A 17,560-nucleotide genomic window follows, 5' to 3' on the forward strand; every position below is an offset into this window, starting at 1 on the left:
CTTCTGCTCCCTGACATAAACTCCACAGCTACAGTGGTGCAAGGTCTGTGCAGAAGTGTCCTCTCTGCTTTACCTCACCATTTTCTCAAGTTAAAGCATCTGACCTGCCCTATACAAACATGATCAGCTTTGCGAGGGGTTAGAAATCCTCCATTTCCAGTAATTCATACCTTCACAAGAGAGAGGCTGTAATCCTGACACACACACAGCTTCAAGCCCAGTAAGGAAAGCAAGGAGCTAGAGAAAAATCATCCAACTTCCAGAAGGGCAGGGACAGCACAGAACCATTGCCTAGAGTGTCTCTGGTTTCTACAAATCACAGTGAAAAATTATCTCAGTCTGCCTGTGACAGAAGCTTGAGGCTGCAACTGATAAGAAGTACCCTGTGAGTAATGAGCCCTTAAATCCAAACCAAGTCACCCTGGTTTTTAGATAAGGTTTATCATTCTCTTGGGAGAAAGCTGTTCTTTTCTGTCACCTGTGGGCCAACAATTCTGTTTTCAAGCAGTCTGCCAACTCTGTGGCTCCCGTTGCAATAATGTTACAAATAATTTAAGCACTACCACTTTGGTCAAAATTTTAATGAGGCACTAAACCCACAAAAGGGGCTCTGTGAAGTATAATTAAATAGAATGGGCCTAAATAAACAGTAAGGTTTTACAAGTTACATTATAGTTGAAAACAGCTGGGAGGCAAAGAAAGGAGCATTGAAGATGTATGATGTAAAAAGGCATTTCACAGAATGCAAACACTAAAACTTTTCATATCGCACAAACAGTAAAACACTATGAACACACTACTTCCCTTTTTGATTTGGAAGAAACTGTGTGGGGCACGGGACATTTGTATTTTCCTTCTGCTAGTCAGCACAATGAAATATTTCACATGGAAACTCAAACAGTGGCAAAGGGAGCCATTTGTCCTTCGGAAAGAAATAAATAACTGCAGAAACAGGTAAAGTCAGTAGGAACATCTGGGTCAGACAGGCCATGGGATGCTGCATCACAGCTCCAAAATGCCAGGCAGTGCCAGGACTCCTCAAAATAGTCTTGCAAACAATCAGAATTGTAACAAGTCTGTTTGGCTCAGAGCTGCAAGACACTTGTTTCATGCTCACGCCGACTCCTTGAATCCACTGCAAGCAGTGATGTTCAGGCTGAGATAACTAGCTCAGCATTCAATTCTGTGTCTGCATCAGCTATTTACAATATGATGTTTGTTCCCCCCATCAATATTTGATCCAAGAGCTGCATAAATTCTACAAACACAGGAAGGTTTCTATTTCACATTAAGGTAATGTTGACAGTGGTGCTGATGTTTCATGTAAAGTCAGTGCACTGTTACTTCTTGAGAATGAAATTTCTTGTAAACTTAGTTTTCATTTCATTTCCCCCCAGCCCTCTCAGCAGCCCTTCTCCAGAGCTGTAGCTATTGCTGCAGTTCTGGGCTTGTGAATGAAAAGTTTCTAAATTCATCTTGGTTTATCATTGGAAGAATTCCTTCTTCAATAGGAGTCAGAATGGGCTCCTCTTTTATAAAATCTGGATCAAAGTTGCTCACGTCATCTTTGGATTTCTGTCAAATGGAAAAGAGACAAAGAAGAGGGATGTCAAAAGTATGTATCATCTGCTTGATCCTTGCTCTGTCTTGAGTGCAATAAACCATCACCTCCATAACCCAGGCTGAGCTTCCTGAAAGATTTTTGTGGGGTTGGACTGGGAACAGCTGAGTACTCCCACAAAGCCTCTTACAGTGTGTAAACCCCTTTTAGAGCCTTTGGAGGATTCTGACAGGCAAACACCTCCCTGATTCAACTTTCACCACTTCTGATGGGTCAGTTGCCTGACCATGGCAGGGCATTTAAATCAGTTCCTTTCCTCAAGTTGCAGCACAGACCCAGCCATCTGAAGCACTTATCAGTGGCGTTTCCAGTTAGCTGACTCCACATGGTCCCTCCTTATCCACAGAGTTTCTAAGCTGGTTTTTTGGTTTTTTTTTTTTGCTTTGTTTTGTTTCGTGTGTGGGGTGAACACTCCTCTAGATACAAGCTATTAAACTTGCACAGTACTGAATGACTGGGTGGTGGGAAGACAAATGGCTTGCCTCCAGGTGCTGGGTCCCTTGCTGCCTCCCCAAGAGTAGGAGTGTTGGCAACACACACACAGGGTTTGTGGCACTGACTGACAAGGCGTGTGTTTTTCCTCCAGCTAGAACAAAATGCTTTATTGACATTTAACTCTAATGTTCCCAGATCCTGTCCAGCTCATGGAGAACTGAGGAGGCTCCTTTAGCTTTTGATTCAGGTCAAGAACCAACTCAAGAGCCTGATGTTGAGCTGTCACAGCTCCCCGGAATGACAGATCCTGCACCCAGTGAGCTACACAGAGTGGGACTGGGTTGACCATTGCCATTATGAGTTTGCAGAGTGACCACAGCATGAGACAAAGCCACTCAAAATGACAGCCTCAAAGGCAACGAAGCCACAGGGACAACCTTGGAAAGATTCTTCATAGAGAGCATCCTTTGGGCTGTGTGACACCATTGGGCAAATGGGCAACTCTGTCTCCCTCTGCAGCCTGTCTGCCATTTGAACCACTCAGCTGACAGTGGTCTAAGCAGGGAACACTCTGCTGGGTGCTGTACAGACAGAGACACAAAAGAGAAACAGCCCCACCATGAAGAGGTAGGTGGAGTGGTCAGAATGAGGTTTACTTATATTTGTGTTATATTTGGGGCAAGGCAAACAGTAGTTAGGTGCCTAATCAGTTGCAGTTGCTTTTACAATCCCGCATCTTTTGGGTGAACTGCCTTTGAAAATTCATCATGGAGGGGAAAAGCAACCTGTACAACATCAGGTGGCCAACCAGCAGCCAAGCCAATAACAGAGACCTCACCTCCTGGCTTCTGGGCCAGGGCTTTCACGTCAAGGTTGCCATGCCCTTCACCTCCTTTCCTGTCTCATGGGAATAAACCTGCTCAAGGAGGCCAGAAGAGACAAAAAATGGGACCCCTTCCCCCATGCCCTCCTTTCCACATACAATTCTGGGTCTGAATGGTGGCTCCATCTGACGCTGGTTCAGCAGGTCCCAGTCCAGATCTTTGAAGTAGGGGTGCCGCAGAATCGCGCTCTCGCCGCCCAGCCCGGGGCTGCCCAGCCGCATGTTGGGGTTCTTCGTCATGAACTGCAAAACAAAAAGGGCTGTTTCTTTCCTCCCCTCTGGCAGGGCCACAGGAGAAGGACCTATTAGCAGCCACACAAAAGCGTGTCCTCAGCTTTCCTGTTGAACCCAGTTCCTGGCCAGACTTCCCAGTTTCACTGTACTGGAACCGCATGCAAGGAACTTGAGTCATTCTCTAGAGGAAGAAGTCAGGGTGTATCCCACCTTGGTTCCTTTTCTATTGGTTAAAGCTTTGGTTACCACAGTAAGAAAAGAAAGCTGAATTGCATCGTAACATCACAAACATTGCCCAGTGGGTTTGGTGATTATTTATTTCCTGATTAGTTCCTTAGGAATACATGCTTGCTCTCAAGCGCTGCTCACCAGCCAGCCAGGCTTTGGACTGGTGTCAGTCCTGAGCTGTGTCTTTTTCCTAAACCTCAGATGCTGAAATGTAGCCAGAAACCTCTGTTTTCCTTCCTGCCATCTCAGGAAACAGGAAAATGAGCAAGGCACTGGGTTTTAAAGCCCCCCAGATCCTGAGCAGATGAGAGCAGACAGGTGACTTGTCTCCCCTCTTGATGGTGAAACTCTAAAAAAAGTTTTCTTTTTGTAACATCCTTACTCTGCTACCAGTGAAAAGAAATCTCAGACATCTGCCAAAGTGCCCTGATTTGCCTGGCAGCAATGAGAAAAGCCACACATCATGCACATGGTGTGAGAGGGCCTGCCATAGATCTCAACAAGAATGATGAAGTGTGAGTGCTGCAGATATTTCGTAAGGAGAAAGGAAATACTGGGGGGGGAGGGCAATATTTTCCCCAGGCAGGAAAAGAGCTAGCTGGCTTGTTAATTTAAGATTATAGATCTTAAAATTTCAGTAAAACCCAATCCTTCCCCTCCCCTCAAGTATTTCTAATTCATTAGAGAAATCAGGTTATGTCTAAACGGGGAAAGTAGCTGCTTTATTTGCCTATTGAAACAGCAGCATAAAGCAAGCTCCACTCTGGTGGAGGTGTCCAGACGATTTCCTCGAAGATGAAAGAGCATTATGTTTAGCAAACAGCTGAACCAGCCAAACCAGACAATCGGTCACTGTTTTGGGAATGACCAAGTCTGCTGCATCTCAGCAATAGAGAAATTAAAAGAAGGGGAGGTAAAGTGAGAGACCAACTTCATTCGGACTGTAGGAGCTTTTCAGAAGGCACAAACTCTCCTAGGAAAAGCAAAAAAAAAGAAAAAAAGGTCTAGTCATTCCCTACCTAGAGAGAAGACAGGGAGAAGAAAGACCACCAGATTTATTTTAAAAGTCTCCCCAATACCCCATCCTGAGGGAGCTTCAGCACCAAAGCAGATGCTTTAGATCTCTGAAGCTGCAGCTGAGACCTTGCAGGACCTCAGACTCTACTGACATTCACACAAAAAACCCCAGCTTCAGCCTGACCTCCTGAGCCCTTTGGGGATCTGTGCTGCCATGGGATTCCCTACAGCAGAACTGGTTTCCATCATCCTACCCCAAAGCATAAGTATAAAGTGCTGCACTCTGACTTTAAGAGCAGTCACCAGGAGCAAAGCCCACGTGGCTCCCTGAAGCTGGGCTCTTCCCATGCTCTCTCTGGGTTCTTCAGCCTCCTGTTATGCAGCATTTCTATGGACAGGCCTAAGGACAAGCACAACTTCTCTGTCACCCCAAAGTTTTCAACCTGCTTTTCTCCTGTTCTACCAGCAGAATACAAACACTATTTCTTTCCCAAGAGACTTTGCCCCAAAGTTCACCTTTGGGACACTGATCCCCAAACAGCAGGTTGATTTCCAAACCAGAAAGGGGTCAGGCCAAAAACTCTGAGAGACCTGGTTCCGAAAAGCCTTTTCAAGTCTTTAAACTAAAGTTCTTTGGTTTGCAAAACAGACCAGAAATATCCTGGCAGCCTCATCTTTTTCTAGAAATTCCCTGCCCAGCTTCTTTGTCCCCACAGATGGATATCTGCACCTTATCAGCTCTTATTTGCATTGCTGGAACATCTAGAAAGCTTAAACAAGATCAGAGTTCACTGGTGCTGGAAGTGGTAAACAACAAAACAGTCTAAAAAAACAAGAAAAAGAGGAAAGAAGGAGAGCTGGGAATGAGTCCCATGCATCTTGGCTCCCACCACTGCCTCCATTACACCAGGGAGCTTCTGCTAAATCTGGAGGGGGGAAAAAAATTCATGAAAGCAACTTAATACCTGAAAAGGGCTCGTAAAATGCTTTGCTTGGGTTCCCATGCATGATCAACCATATAAAACCAAAACCTAAACTGGACTGCCCATTTCCAGACCAGTTCAGACCCCTGGGATATAAAAGTGTGTTGACATTCCTATTTGCTTGCTTTACTCCACATGATGACAAAATTGCACCAAGCAAAGGCATCCAATGCAACAGAGAGCCAATGTAAATGCATTCCTGGCTGCTTAAAACACCCTTTTTGTTAGGACAATGAGAATTAGGCAAGGGCCATCCCTTGAGGTGGGCTGTTTTGAGTTCTGAAAAAGCAAAACATACCATTCAAAACATGACTGCTCAAATTTGACCAGGCAACTCCAGTTTTGTGCACTAGACCCAAAGATTGAGAAACTTCAGTTGGGTAACAAGGTACCATCTACCCTGTGTTGGGTGCCCAAAGGGGGCAGGAGGAGAGCAAAGGCTTCAAATTCACCCATTGCTGTGTGTCCCTGTCTGGCTGCTGAGATGGATGCCAGCTGAAATAAAACCCCTCTGAATTAATCCTTGCCTCTGACAGGAAGGAGCTGTGAGACACCTGATGGAAAGGCACCTTCCCCAGCTGTCAGGTATGAGCTCTGCTGCTGTCTCTCTTATTCTGTGAAGTCAGGGCTTTGAAGCAGAAGGGTACCAAGGGTTGGAGTGATCCACCAGCACCACAAACCACTCTGGATGGGTTTCTCTAAGCCTGTTTCCCATATACTGCAACCCCTTAATGCAAGCTAGCAGGACCTTGAGAGTGAATATAAATTATGCTCTCTAAAAAGAATATCAGCACAGGGTGAAGAGCTTCCCCCCTTTCATGGTAGTCAAACTCATATGAGCAGCTCCAATAAAAGAGTGGGACATCATTTCAAAGGACAGTTGGTCTCTTATCATTAACTTACATCTCTGATAACCACTGTGCTGAGACTTCTCAATTCCACCTCTGCATGGGCCAGGCTTCATTCAACCTGGCCTTCTACACTTGAGGGAAGGGGCATCAACAGCATCCCTAGGCAACCTATTCCAGTGCCTTACTACCCTCATGGTGAATAATTTTTTCCTAATATCTAACCTAAATATACCCTCTTTCATATAATGCTTTAAAACCATTATAGGCCTGTCACTACTCTCTCCAGAGAAAAGTCCCACCCCAGCTTTCCTATAGGCCAATGTTTTCTTTAAACATCATTATGCAGGACATGAAGTATGTTCCTGTACTTCAGGCAGCCACAGCATCCCAGCAACTCACTCAGCCTGTAGATACACACATGGCTCCATACGCAGGGGTTGTGACAGAAAGTGAGAGACTGGCAGTTGCTGCTCTTCCCTGATGTAATATCCCCTGGAGAATTTTGTAAGGAGCCAGTCTGTCACAGCCTGGTGAAGGTGAGGTGTTTTCTTTGGGAAGCAGCTCTGATCTTTATTTGACAACTGGTCTGGAAAGCAGGTGTGCAAACTGTGTCTCCAACAGAGTCAGTACTGATGCTCTGCACTGGAACAGAGTTACCTTCCTTAATCCAAGAGGCATATAAAATTAAAGGATGAAATTTTGAAGCCAGCTTCCTCTAAAATGAATGACTAACCCTCTCAAACACTATTTTTATTCACCAGTAATTAATGCACTAACAAAGTAGTAGATGAAGCTTCAGTTGTCCAGTATGTCAGGAAGAAACAAAAGACTAGAATGACCTCTCAGGCTCAAAAGCCCATGAATCCTTCTCTGTCTCTCTCTGCCTCAGTTTTCTGATGTTTCTCTTGCTGCAACAGAGCAGCATCTCACAGCCACATTACCATGCCACCTCTACTATCTGATGGCACTTCTAGCAAAGCAAACCAAGAACTTGGGATTTCTGAGGGACTTAATTACAAGCCCAGCCTTTATCTCTGAAATCAGCACATGGAGCCCATACCCTGACCGTGGAAGAAGCACTTCTAAACCCAACAACAGCTGGTGGGATAAAACTGAGTGCCTAGAGCACACAGGCACTGCCCTCAGCACCCCTGCAGGCTGTGTGGGGGAAAAGGTTTCAGAAGTGCAGCTTATCATCCACCTGATCCTTTCAGCTGCATTCAGAAACTGCTGGAAAATGTCTTATGAAGTGCTGGCTGCTTCTGGCATCCACAGGACGGCCAGATTCAGACAGCCCCAAGTGTCCTTCCAAGTACAACTCTCCGATGTTTTTGCAGGTGATGAGAGATGTTTAGCAGAAAGTTTTTCATGGCAAAATGTCATCTCCTAATGTTTACTGAGTATCTCTAATTTCGGAGGATAAGCCAGAATCCAGAATGAATCTCAAGCTCTGGGATACAGAACCCAGTGAAGAAACACAGAAAAAAAATTCAACAGCAACAATAAAAAGGCAAATCAGAAATACTCCTGAGCAAAAAAAAAAACCAACATGTAATCACACAAATCTGAGATGCCTTCCTGCAAAATCAATAGTGAGACTACCAATCTTAAACTTGAACCAGCCATCCAGCTCTGATCTCATCCAACCATTGCTGAAGAGAGCCCCTTGGGAGCAACCTCAAACTGGGTGCCTTTGGGCCACACCATTTTGCCAAGCAGCAAACTTGAGCAAGGCTCCCTCTGACCTTAGCTAACCCTCTCAGCAACACTGCAGCCAAAACCAGCAGCTAGAGTGAGCCAAAAACATGACTTCACAAAATCATTTGAACACATTACTGAAAGAAAATGCAGCAAGCCATGACAAGAAATTAAAAACTGGAGGTTAGTCCGTGGTGGGGCCATGAAGTTACATGGAAAAAATGCAGACATAGCATTGTCAGCCTTTGGGAAAATATCAGCGTCAGGCCTGAGAGCTCAGCCCCTGAGCAGGTGAGGGAGAGCAGGGGATCCATGCTGGTCCTCCCCTTCACCCACTACATGTCCCAGACCATTCTGGGAAGGGCTCCAGGTCTCCCAGCTGTACAAGGCTGTACTGGTCTTAACCCATGCTCCTCACAAGTTGCAACTTCTGTCTCAAGAGGCTGAGCTTGCAAATTAGTCTAACGGCCTGGAAGTCTGCAAAGAGATGTTCACACAAAACAGATGTTTCCAAGCATTCATTTCCTTGAATTTACAAGTTCCCTTTCTCAATACTGTTTTTTTACGTAACTCATGTATGTGCCACTTGCATCAGGACAATTAATTTCATGAGTAATGTCACAGTGAGTAGATTACATGAAATTGCCTCATATTCTAGGAAACCACGAGCAAGCCCAGATCCCTTCACAGAAGTAATGCACTTCAGGAAGAAGAATACCACTTTCTGCTCAGCCATTCCCTTCACATTTACAGCCATCTGGACAAGGAAGTTGTAATTTCTTGAATTAAAAAAAAATCTTAAGATACACCAGCTCCAGCTCTGGACTCTTGCCCTGAGCAGAGTCCATTTACCTTTTAAAAGAAAGCCCATAACCCCATGCAGCTCATCTTTCAGATGCAAGCTCACGGCAGAGATGGAAGCTCTCCCCCACCTTACAGGCAGAGAACAGAGGCCCAGAAAAATTCCTCACTTTATTTTCCCAGGAACTCCACGGCAGCTCAAGTCAAATGATGGCAAACCTTAATGCCACCTCTTCTCCATCACAGCATTCATGTATTCAGGGCTGTGCCAATGCAACAGCCAACCCAAACCCCTTCTGTTAAAGGCAAGAAAGATTTCCTTGTTCGTGATATTAACATTTCCTGCCTCTGTGTCTTTCTCCCTTGTTGCTGCCCAAGTGCAAAGTAGCAGCAGAAGCACAGGAGATTAATGCACCACAGTCAGGAGACAACCAACATGCTCATCTTCATTAAGATTCATGAGCTAAACTAACAGGGCAGAAATTAACTCAAAAGGAAATAAGATTTCTCAAAGATCTATTTGATCTCAGACAATAGGGAATCGTTATATAAATAGAGCAATTACTCTAATTAAGGCTTCCCTCTGTGAATCTCCCGACTGAATGCTGCAGTTGCTGAAAATTGGCTGCCTATTATGTAAGGCAAACAAACCCAGTCTGGGGTTTCGTTAACCTTCAGCCACCCCTAAACAAAGGAGAGGAAAGATGGCTCTATGGCTCTGTCTGTTAATGTCTGTATTATTTTTAATGATTGGAAGCCAGAGCTTTATTTATTTATTTATTTATTTTCAATTAGAAGCTTTTCTTTTGAGCCAATCTTGTCTTTTGCTCTTGTGGGCAAGGCTCCCATCACCCTCCATCACAGTCCTACTGGGGCCACACTTCCAAGAGTATCTTGCCCCCTCCCAAGCAATAGAAATCCAGGGCTCAGACACACAAGTGGGATACAGGGAGCGAGGGAGTCAGCATAGTTTGACCTCACTACATGGTGTCTGCTGGAGCTCCATGCCCTGGGTGGTCAGAAAGTTCTCCCATGGGAAGTCCTGGTACTTACAGCAGCTCAGATGGTACCTGATGACTTAAACTTGAGCTATTCAGCTGTGGGTGCCTGAGCCCTGCTGACCTTCAGTGAGGATTGTGCTGCTGAGAATAGGACTGGAGTCATCGTGGCTCTCTCGAGTGCTACCTCTATTTTACACTCAGGGTTTGCTTTGATTGCAGCTGTTGAAGGCCATGTTGCATTTTGGTTTCCTACTCTGCACACAGCAGAATGGATTGCTAAAAGCCCTGATTCATACCAGTGTAATTCATCGTGGTGCTGAGCCAAAATATGACCCATGCATACACAGGGTGCTTCCACCTCCATGTCCTGGCTACAGAAAAAACTGCAAGCAGGTGAAATCCTTCAGCAAGTGCAGTGCCATGGCTCACAAGTACAAGACTGCCCTGAGAGCATTTTAAAGAGGCGGAAGAGAAGGAGGGAGGAAGAAGTGAGAGCGTGAGATGTCAGTTGTTTCCTTTTACAGATAAAAAAGGAATGGGAAGGGAGGTAAAAACTGGTCTTCAGCCCTCCTCCTAGCAGCCAGAAGACTGTCACACTAAGCATGACAGCAGTCACATGTTCAATGCTCCAGCCACAGGCAAGGAGGACAAAACCTCAGTGCAGTGGATGTTAAGCAGAAAAATTTGATCTGGCTTTCCCCTAGCACAGAAATGGCTGCTCGATGCTGCCCAGTCAAAGCTCGAGGGAACAAGCAGGATTAACTGTATTGCAAACAGTGCTGAGCAAGAAAGACTAGAAAATAAACCAAGGTAGACAGAGCGATTCATGGGTGGAATGGACACACCTGGCTCCAAATCCCCTGACAGTGTAAACTTTGCTGATTAACGGTAGGAGAGAACGTGGCCAAAAATACAGGAATTAAATGTCTGTATTGCTACCAATCTGCTGTGCTGAAGCCTACCTGGTTCCCTGCCTCTCCCCACTTACCAAGAAATAATTCATCAACATTAATGCAGAATGAAAAGGGCACAAGTAACAAATGGCCCCTGATGATAGCTAGTGATTTTTGACATTTCTGCCTTTGGTACTCCAGAAATAAATAACAATAAACAGAAATAAACTTTTGTCATTAGATACATGGAACATGTAACATAGGCTTTGATCAAGATGTCATTTCAGAAATCTGTGTTTTCAGAACAGATGAGTCAGCCCCAGTTCCCACGTGGGTCACCAGCTGCATGGGCTGCTCAGTCAGTATCAGGCTCAGGCTGCTGTTTTTACATTACCCCAATTAACTATAGGTATGACATGGGGATATGGAGGTCAATTACTAAATCAATACATCAATCAGGATAACACAAAGGTGGAGGCAGAATGAGCACCACACTTATTAACTGACTGGGGGCATGATCCCATTCTCATTTTAAGCAGTGGTAAAATCTCCCTAGGGCTGTATGGGAAAACAATTAATCCTTTCCTGATAGTCTTGTCAAGAGGAACTGGGAATCTGTTAAACAGCTCTGGGTGGCCTATTTACATAGGGTCAAGTACAAAGGAGACTAAAGTGCCTCAGATAAACCTGTAGTGCTAATTAGGAAAAAAAAAATCATCACAGGAAAATACTTCAAAGGAACTTTTTTGTTGTCTTTGTTATATTTCAATTCTTTTAATGTTTATGTTCCTGAAAAGACACAGCAGGTCAGCAAGGTCAAAGCTGGAAGGACAAGTAAGACCTACAGCCCTGAATGGCTCAGAGATTTGTCACCCTTGTAAAAGTGCTGAGACCTCCCAGCTAGATCGACTGGGGGCTGCACAGTGAGAGCTGGTCCCATCTTTCAGTGATCACTCCCATCTCCCAGGGAATCCTTGGCCCTTCCCTAAGATTAGATACTAATGGACTTCACCAAAACATTTTTGAGGGACTATAATCATACTACCTAACTGTGACAGGGCTGAGAAGGGAGCCCAGGCCACAAGTCTTAGGCTTGGCCACAGTGATCTCTTCCTCCCAAGACCCTAGGAGTGAGCAGAAAAAGACAAGGGGAAAGACAAAGTCTGCACCATGAACGCTCCTTCACTTTTTTTTCCTGATGCCTGGCAGGAAAAAGGAGGATGAGTCACACCTGGCATTACTGGAGACAGGGTTAGGAGTTTGTGTTATGAAGCAAATCTGATCCTGTGTGCTGGGGACTTAAACAAGAAGCTAACTTCAACCTACTGGAAAGGGCAAGATAAAAGCCCTAATGACTACTTCAAGATGAATTTGACCTTGGTAAGCTACATAGATATGGCTTGAGTTTTCTTTCACAGTGAATTACTCAGAAGCATGGGACTATTACTGTGAGGTAGAGGAAGACAACAGAAAGGGGTGTGATTGATTGACAAGATATTAAAATCACTGGGGAAAGCTCTTCTCTGAGAATTAGGAGGCAAAGAGTAAGAGAGAGCATGTTACAGAGAGGGATATACATGCTCAGGCAAAAGAGGTAAGAAGGCAATCTGTGATGGAGCACAGCCTTGTTACTTTACTACAGTGTGTGCTTATGGCAAAAATGATCTAGAAGAGAAATCATTTAAAGCTGTAGAACTCCTTCCCAGTTGGGAAACAACTGGCTCCGGAGTCCTGCTGTTGCTACAGAGGCTCCAGAGCCAACGAGGAAATTCAAGATGAAAGCATTTCTAAAACACAAAATAAAGAAGAAATTGTTTACACAGATCTGGCATGGAGTTTCACAGAGAGATTCAAACATTGGCCTGACTCTGACAGCCAAAGCTTAATCAAACTGTGCAAGAGGATTTATAGAGCCTACCAACTCTGAAGAGATGCCAAGGAGAATAATTTATTGGCATATTTGAAGGAATTTTTTAATATCTGCTTTTGTTAGCAGGCTCCTCGACTCTGGGGATAAAGCAGTAAGCTCATCCAGTTCCCTCTTTGATTTCAGTGGGCTACCATTGTGATACTCCTTTTCCTTTTAATCTTTGTCTTTAAAATACTTCTGGCATCTGGTTCATTCAGCAACAAGTTCATTCTGGCTATTCCAGCAACTGCACATGAAACAGATTATCTGCCTTTTTGTGTCTGTTTTAAAGAAAGAGTCTGGCCTGGATCTGCAGAATGCAAGTGCAAAGGAGACACATAAACCTTATGCAGAGTGCCATAGAGGAAACATAGGTAACCCTGCACCATCAGCATCTGTCTCTCTCTTTTCACACCTTGCAAGTGTTCAGAAAAGGCCTGGGGAGCACAGAAAGGGGGGGTTGGTTTAGCTCACACAGTGGCCAAACTGACTGCCCAGGACTTAGGGAAAAGGTGAGGCACAAAGGCAGCAGGAAGCACATAAGCACTGCACCTGGATGAGCCAAGCAAAGCACAGCCCAGGCAGCCTGAGTCATGTGCTGCTTGCTGCAGCATGCAGGGAGGGTGCAGACACCCACTGGGGTACCTGAGCTGATGAAAGCCAGTTCTGACCTCCCAGTATCCAGGCATGTTGAACCTGAGCAAATGCAGTGTATAAAGACAGTAAACCTCTCCAAAATTCAAAGGACCTCACCCTCTGTGCTGACATCAGGGGCAAGCAGCTGTAGCAAGTCGTTCAGCCTGGACCATCCACATCTCTCCTGAACCTACACATCCTTCTTGGCAGTCAGCAACCAGCTCTCTCCCTTCCACTTCCCTGTCACAGCTTTATATTAAAAAAATTGCCTCTAACTCTTTCAGCTGTGACAGCCCTGGTCTCTCTCTCCTCATTAATAGCATTTCCATGTTGCTTGAAGCAGTGGGGCCAGCCTGGTTCAGCAAGGCAGCACTCAGCACCCAGAAAGCCTTTCTGAAAATAAACTGTGGCACATACAACAAGAGTCCTCATGGAGAGTTTGGTAGCATCTTTGGTAGCAGTTGTGGTAGCATCCCCTTATGATGGGGAGTTTACTCCTCCTGCAGCACAGCTCAATGTTCACTTTGCTTTCACTCCTTCAGGTGGGCCTGGGTGGAGTACCTGAGGTAAATTCCTCTTCTGTATCTCTCCAATGCTCCTTCTGCTCAGCCCCCTACACAAAGTACATCCAGCACAGCCTGACTCTCCAGGGGCTCTGCTGGAGTTGTTATCCTGCCTTTAGCCAGACTAGACTGCCCTGTCCTCTGACCACATGGGATATTAGAAGTCCCTCAGAATTTTTTTTGGAATGGCAAGAAATAACCACCTGAATCCTGTACTCCCAGGGAGCCTTGGATTTAATTCAGACACATATGCAAATTTATCTCTCATTAGGAGTCATCACTTGAAATTCCTGAGAAATGATGGGCTTGCTTTCACCCAAAGAAGAGGCAGAGAAGACCACCTTTCAGATTTAGTCTTTCCTCATTATCACCTGCAAATTTAGGGAAGAAACCTCTTAACTTACACACACTTTCCCAAGTGCTACCTAACTTATTTTCTCTGTATGCACATGGATACAGGAAGCATTTATACAATTCACTAAGTTAAAAGCTCTTGTTTTAAGGCAGAATTTGGTCATACTTTTAAATAATATCCACAGGCTTGCCCCCATCAACTCAAGAGAAATTGCTGGTGGAGCAATACACTACCCATTATAGCACCTTGTGGGGAAGTCTCTTGTGTCTGATGGTTACCCAAGTGACTGAAGGACCTAAGGCAGCCCCATATTCACTCTTCTGGGCAGCAACAGAATGATAAACTCCTGTAGAAAGTTTTGAGTGGCTTTTTTACTTAACAAGATGAAAACTGGCTGAGCTGTTGCAGAAGGGTCCCCATACCTCTCTCTCACTGAAGATGAAGTGGTGGGTTGCCATCTGCCCTGCAACATTCCTGAGCCCTTCTCTTGCTATCCAGAAACACCTCTGTGTGCTGCCTCCTACCAAAGGCAGATGACTTTTGCCAGCAAGCACTCGTATTGAATTTTGCTCTGTGCTAAATAAATGTACAAACAAGCCAAAAAAATCTAAGGAGCTAACTGAAAAGCCCCTAGTTTCGGGGCTTCTCTGATACATGGGCTCACAAGAAAGGGAGAAGAGGCTTTACCTTTCTAGATTAAAGATTTTTTTGACTTCTTGGTCAGGCTTCAAATCTCTATGGAAGCAAAGGGGATTTAAAATATGGTACATATAAGGAGCCCCCCTCTGGGTGCTTTAGAGCCATGCAAGCTTCCTCTTGGCTGATGGCAGGAAGGAAACCCAAATTCCCTCAACTTGTGTTCAGACAGCCAAAAATGAATCTATAAACCACAGGTCATCAGAGCAAGACCTGGCTCCTGCTGACCCACGGAAGATCTTGACTGCTATAGCTGAGTCTGAAGCACTCATTCTCAGACACAACAGCCCCTTGACATTAACGTGGCAGAGCAAAGGGGATTTTAAGCAAGTCTGTGAGAGCAAAGTCTAAAGAAGATTTGGGGGGAGGGTTGTAGTGTGGATGTGTGTGAGATATTTGTTGTGGTGTTAAAGTGTAGAGAGTGCCAAGGCATCCAGAGCTGGGAAGTGGACTCAATGACATGAAGCAGCAAAGAGTTCACTAAACCAGAATACTGCCTTTTGAGTCAGCACCACTTCCAGCCTATTGTTCTCTAAGAAAAAACCCGATCAATTTGAAGTTTTTCTTTTGCATGCTTGGCACTATATTGCTGATGTAATATTTCTCCCAAATATGGGTCATGTTTGCTCTCACCTGAGCTCTTTCCCTTTCAATCCCTCTCACTCTTCACACTAATCCACTGGCATTTGGATTCCCCTGTGCTGTTTCACCTGTGTTGGGCAGGAGTGCAGGCTGGTAAAACCTCAGCTTCTGCACCTTCCTCTTTTTTTCCTCTTTCTACACCTTCCTCTTTTCCCCTTTTCTTTTTATTTTCTTGCCTGGTGTTTATTTTTCACAAAAAAGCCACATGGAGAGGAACATAAGCATTTCTGCCCAGTCTTTTATCTTTGGAAATGTTTTCTTCAAAAATACATGTTTTTAATCAGCTGGAGGAAGAACAGGTTTCAGTCTAATTTTTGTCCCCAAAACATCCAGCTACAGGCAAATCAGCCCAAGCCTCACTGCTGGAAGGAGCAGAAGTGTTTCAGAAGGAAGTGTTTCAGAGCTCACATTAAGAGTGGAGGTTGGCACACAAATGGCAACAGGCTCACTCAGCTTCAGCAGCTGTGATAGGACTGCAAGAAGGCAAAGCAATGCTAACACTTCCCTAGGGAGATGCAGCTTCCTAACCCCTGCTGTTATCTGGCTCTGCAGGTGAAAACATCTAAGATGCAATCACACATCCAAGTGTCAAAGCCTTTGGACCAACCATTGCTATTTCAATCATCAGTCCATGGTGTGACTCAGTAGGTACAGTTCTTTTCATCTGAAACAAGATTTGGAAAGGAGAATCCCTGCAGCTTTTCCTGTGCATTTGCTTCCCATTATGCCATCCATTTTTGAGACCTGACTTTCCACTCTGTCCCTTTATTCTCCCTTCCATCTAAATCTGACTGTGAGGAAGACAGCGTGACTGGATTGCATCTGAGCAAGTCATCCATGGAGCTGCCAAAATACCACCTGGCTTATGGGAAATGAGAGGATTCTATTTCATTTTGCAGTTTGCTCAGCTGAATCCCAACTCCCCTGCCTTCCTGGAATGCCACCCTCTTTGCTCAAGCACTTTTTGCTAGTGACAATTCACACATTCAGAACATCAACATGCTGTAACAGAGTAAACTCCAACTGCAGCCTTGTGGTAAAAGATCTGGTGTGACACTTTCTGCTCTGTGACTGCTCACTAAGTTTCACAGTCTCTTTATCATCAGACACTGGTGATTACTCTGTCAGCTGATAGCAAAGACTATTTTGAAAAATTTCTTTTACAGACACAGACCAAATAGCTTCCTTGGCATAACTTCCTTCTGACTGCATTCAGGTAAAGCTACAGAGAAACCTTTTTTTTTGCAGGGAATCAAAAGCTAAGCCAGATTTAGGTTTAGAATGAGTTAAAGTGATCAGAATCTATTCAGGAGCAATTGTCCTTTTCTGTACCTTGTTTCCCTCCCACAAGCAAATCCATGCCCAGTTCAACTTGCTCATACAAGTAGCAGAGACCTCAGTTGAAGTCCTCTTGCCTCACTTGAACAATCAATACCTAAATTCCCTAGTGTCACACTCAGAGAGTGGGCAGAGTACATGAGTGAGATTTTCTTCCCTTCTCTAGGAGTATTGAGTCCAGCAAAATCCTGCTGATTTACACTTACTCTGCCCTACTCCTTCCCCAGTTCTTGAGGGAAAACATCAAGAACATTAAAAAAAAAAAAAAAAAAAAAACAAAAAAAAAAAAAAAAAAAAAAAAAACAAAGAAAAAAATAAACACTGAGGAAAAATAGGTTAAAACTTATTTTTCTAGAGCACAAACATTTCTACTTTCAATGCTAAACAGGGTCCCAAGGCACTGAGTTTGTATTTGTTTTCTGTGGTATCAATGCTCAAAAAATACCAGTAACACCCAGTGATCTAAACGAGGACCTAAGGACATATTTTGGTTAGCATCAGGAAATTGCAAGGATGAACAGGATGCAACCTTCAGAAATCTGGTGTTTTCTGATAGGAGAAATTGGTAAAGCACAGTTATGGTGAAAAAAAGCAAAACAAAATAAAACTATCCATGAAATGAATCCTAAAGCCTATTATCCTTTTTTTACCATGGAGCTCTTCATGAAAGCAAATGGATCAGATACTTTCTAAACCTAGATATATCCATTTATAGAACACATCTAAGAACCTACCTCTAATTGCATCTTCCTGGCAGAAGAATTTGATTTTGTTTC

At 44.4% G+C, this 17,560-nt stretch overlaps 1 protein-coding gene across 1 annotated transcript in view; it reads right to left on the reverse strand.

Moving 5' to 3' along the window:
* Positions 1-563: 563 nt before the first annotated feature.
* The window catches only part of PRKCH (protein kinase C eta), a 121,006-nt gene continuing 104,009 nt past the window's right edge, over positions 564-17,560 (reverse strand). Inside the window, exons 13-14 of the mRNA XM_030451914.1 lie at positions 3,039-3,182; positions 564-1,575 (exon numbers count right to left, since the gene is read on the reverse strand). Of these exons, the coding sequence (XP_030307774.1) occupies positions 1,429-1,575; positions 3,039-3,182 (291 nt within the window). The 3' untranslated portion in view covers positions 564-1,428. The remainder of the gene's footprint in view (positions 1,576-3,038; positions 3,183-17,560) is intronic.

Source organism: Calypte anna, chromosome 5A (assembly GCF_003957555.1).
Source record: "Calypte anna isolate BGI_N300 chromosome 5A, bCalAnn1_v1.p, whole genome shotgun sequence".
In the NCBI taxonomy this organism is placed as follows: domain Eukaryota; kingdom Metazoa; phylum Chordata; class Aves; order Apodiformes; family Trochilidae; genus Calypte; species Calypte anna.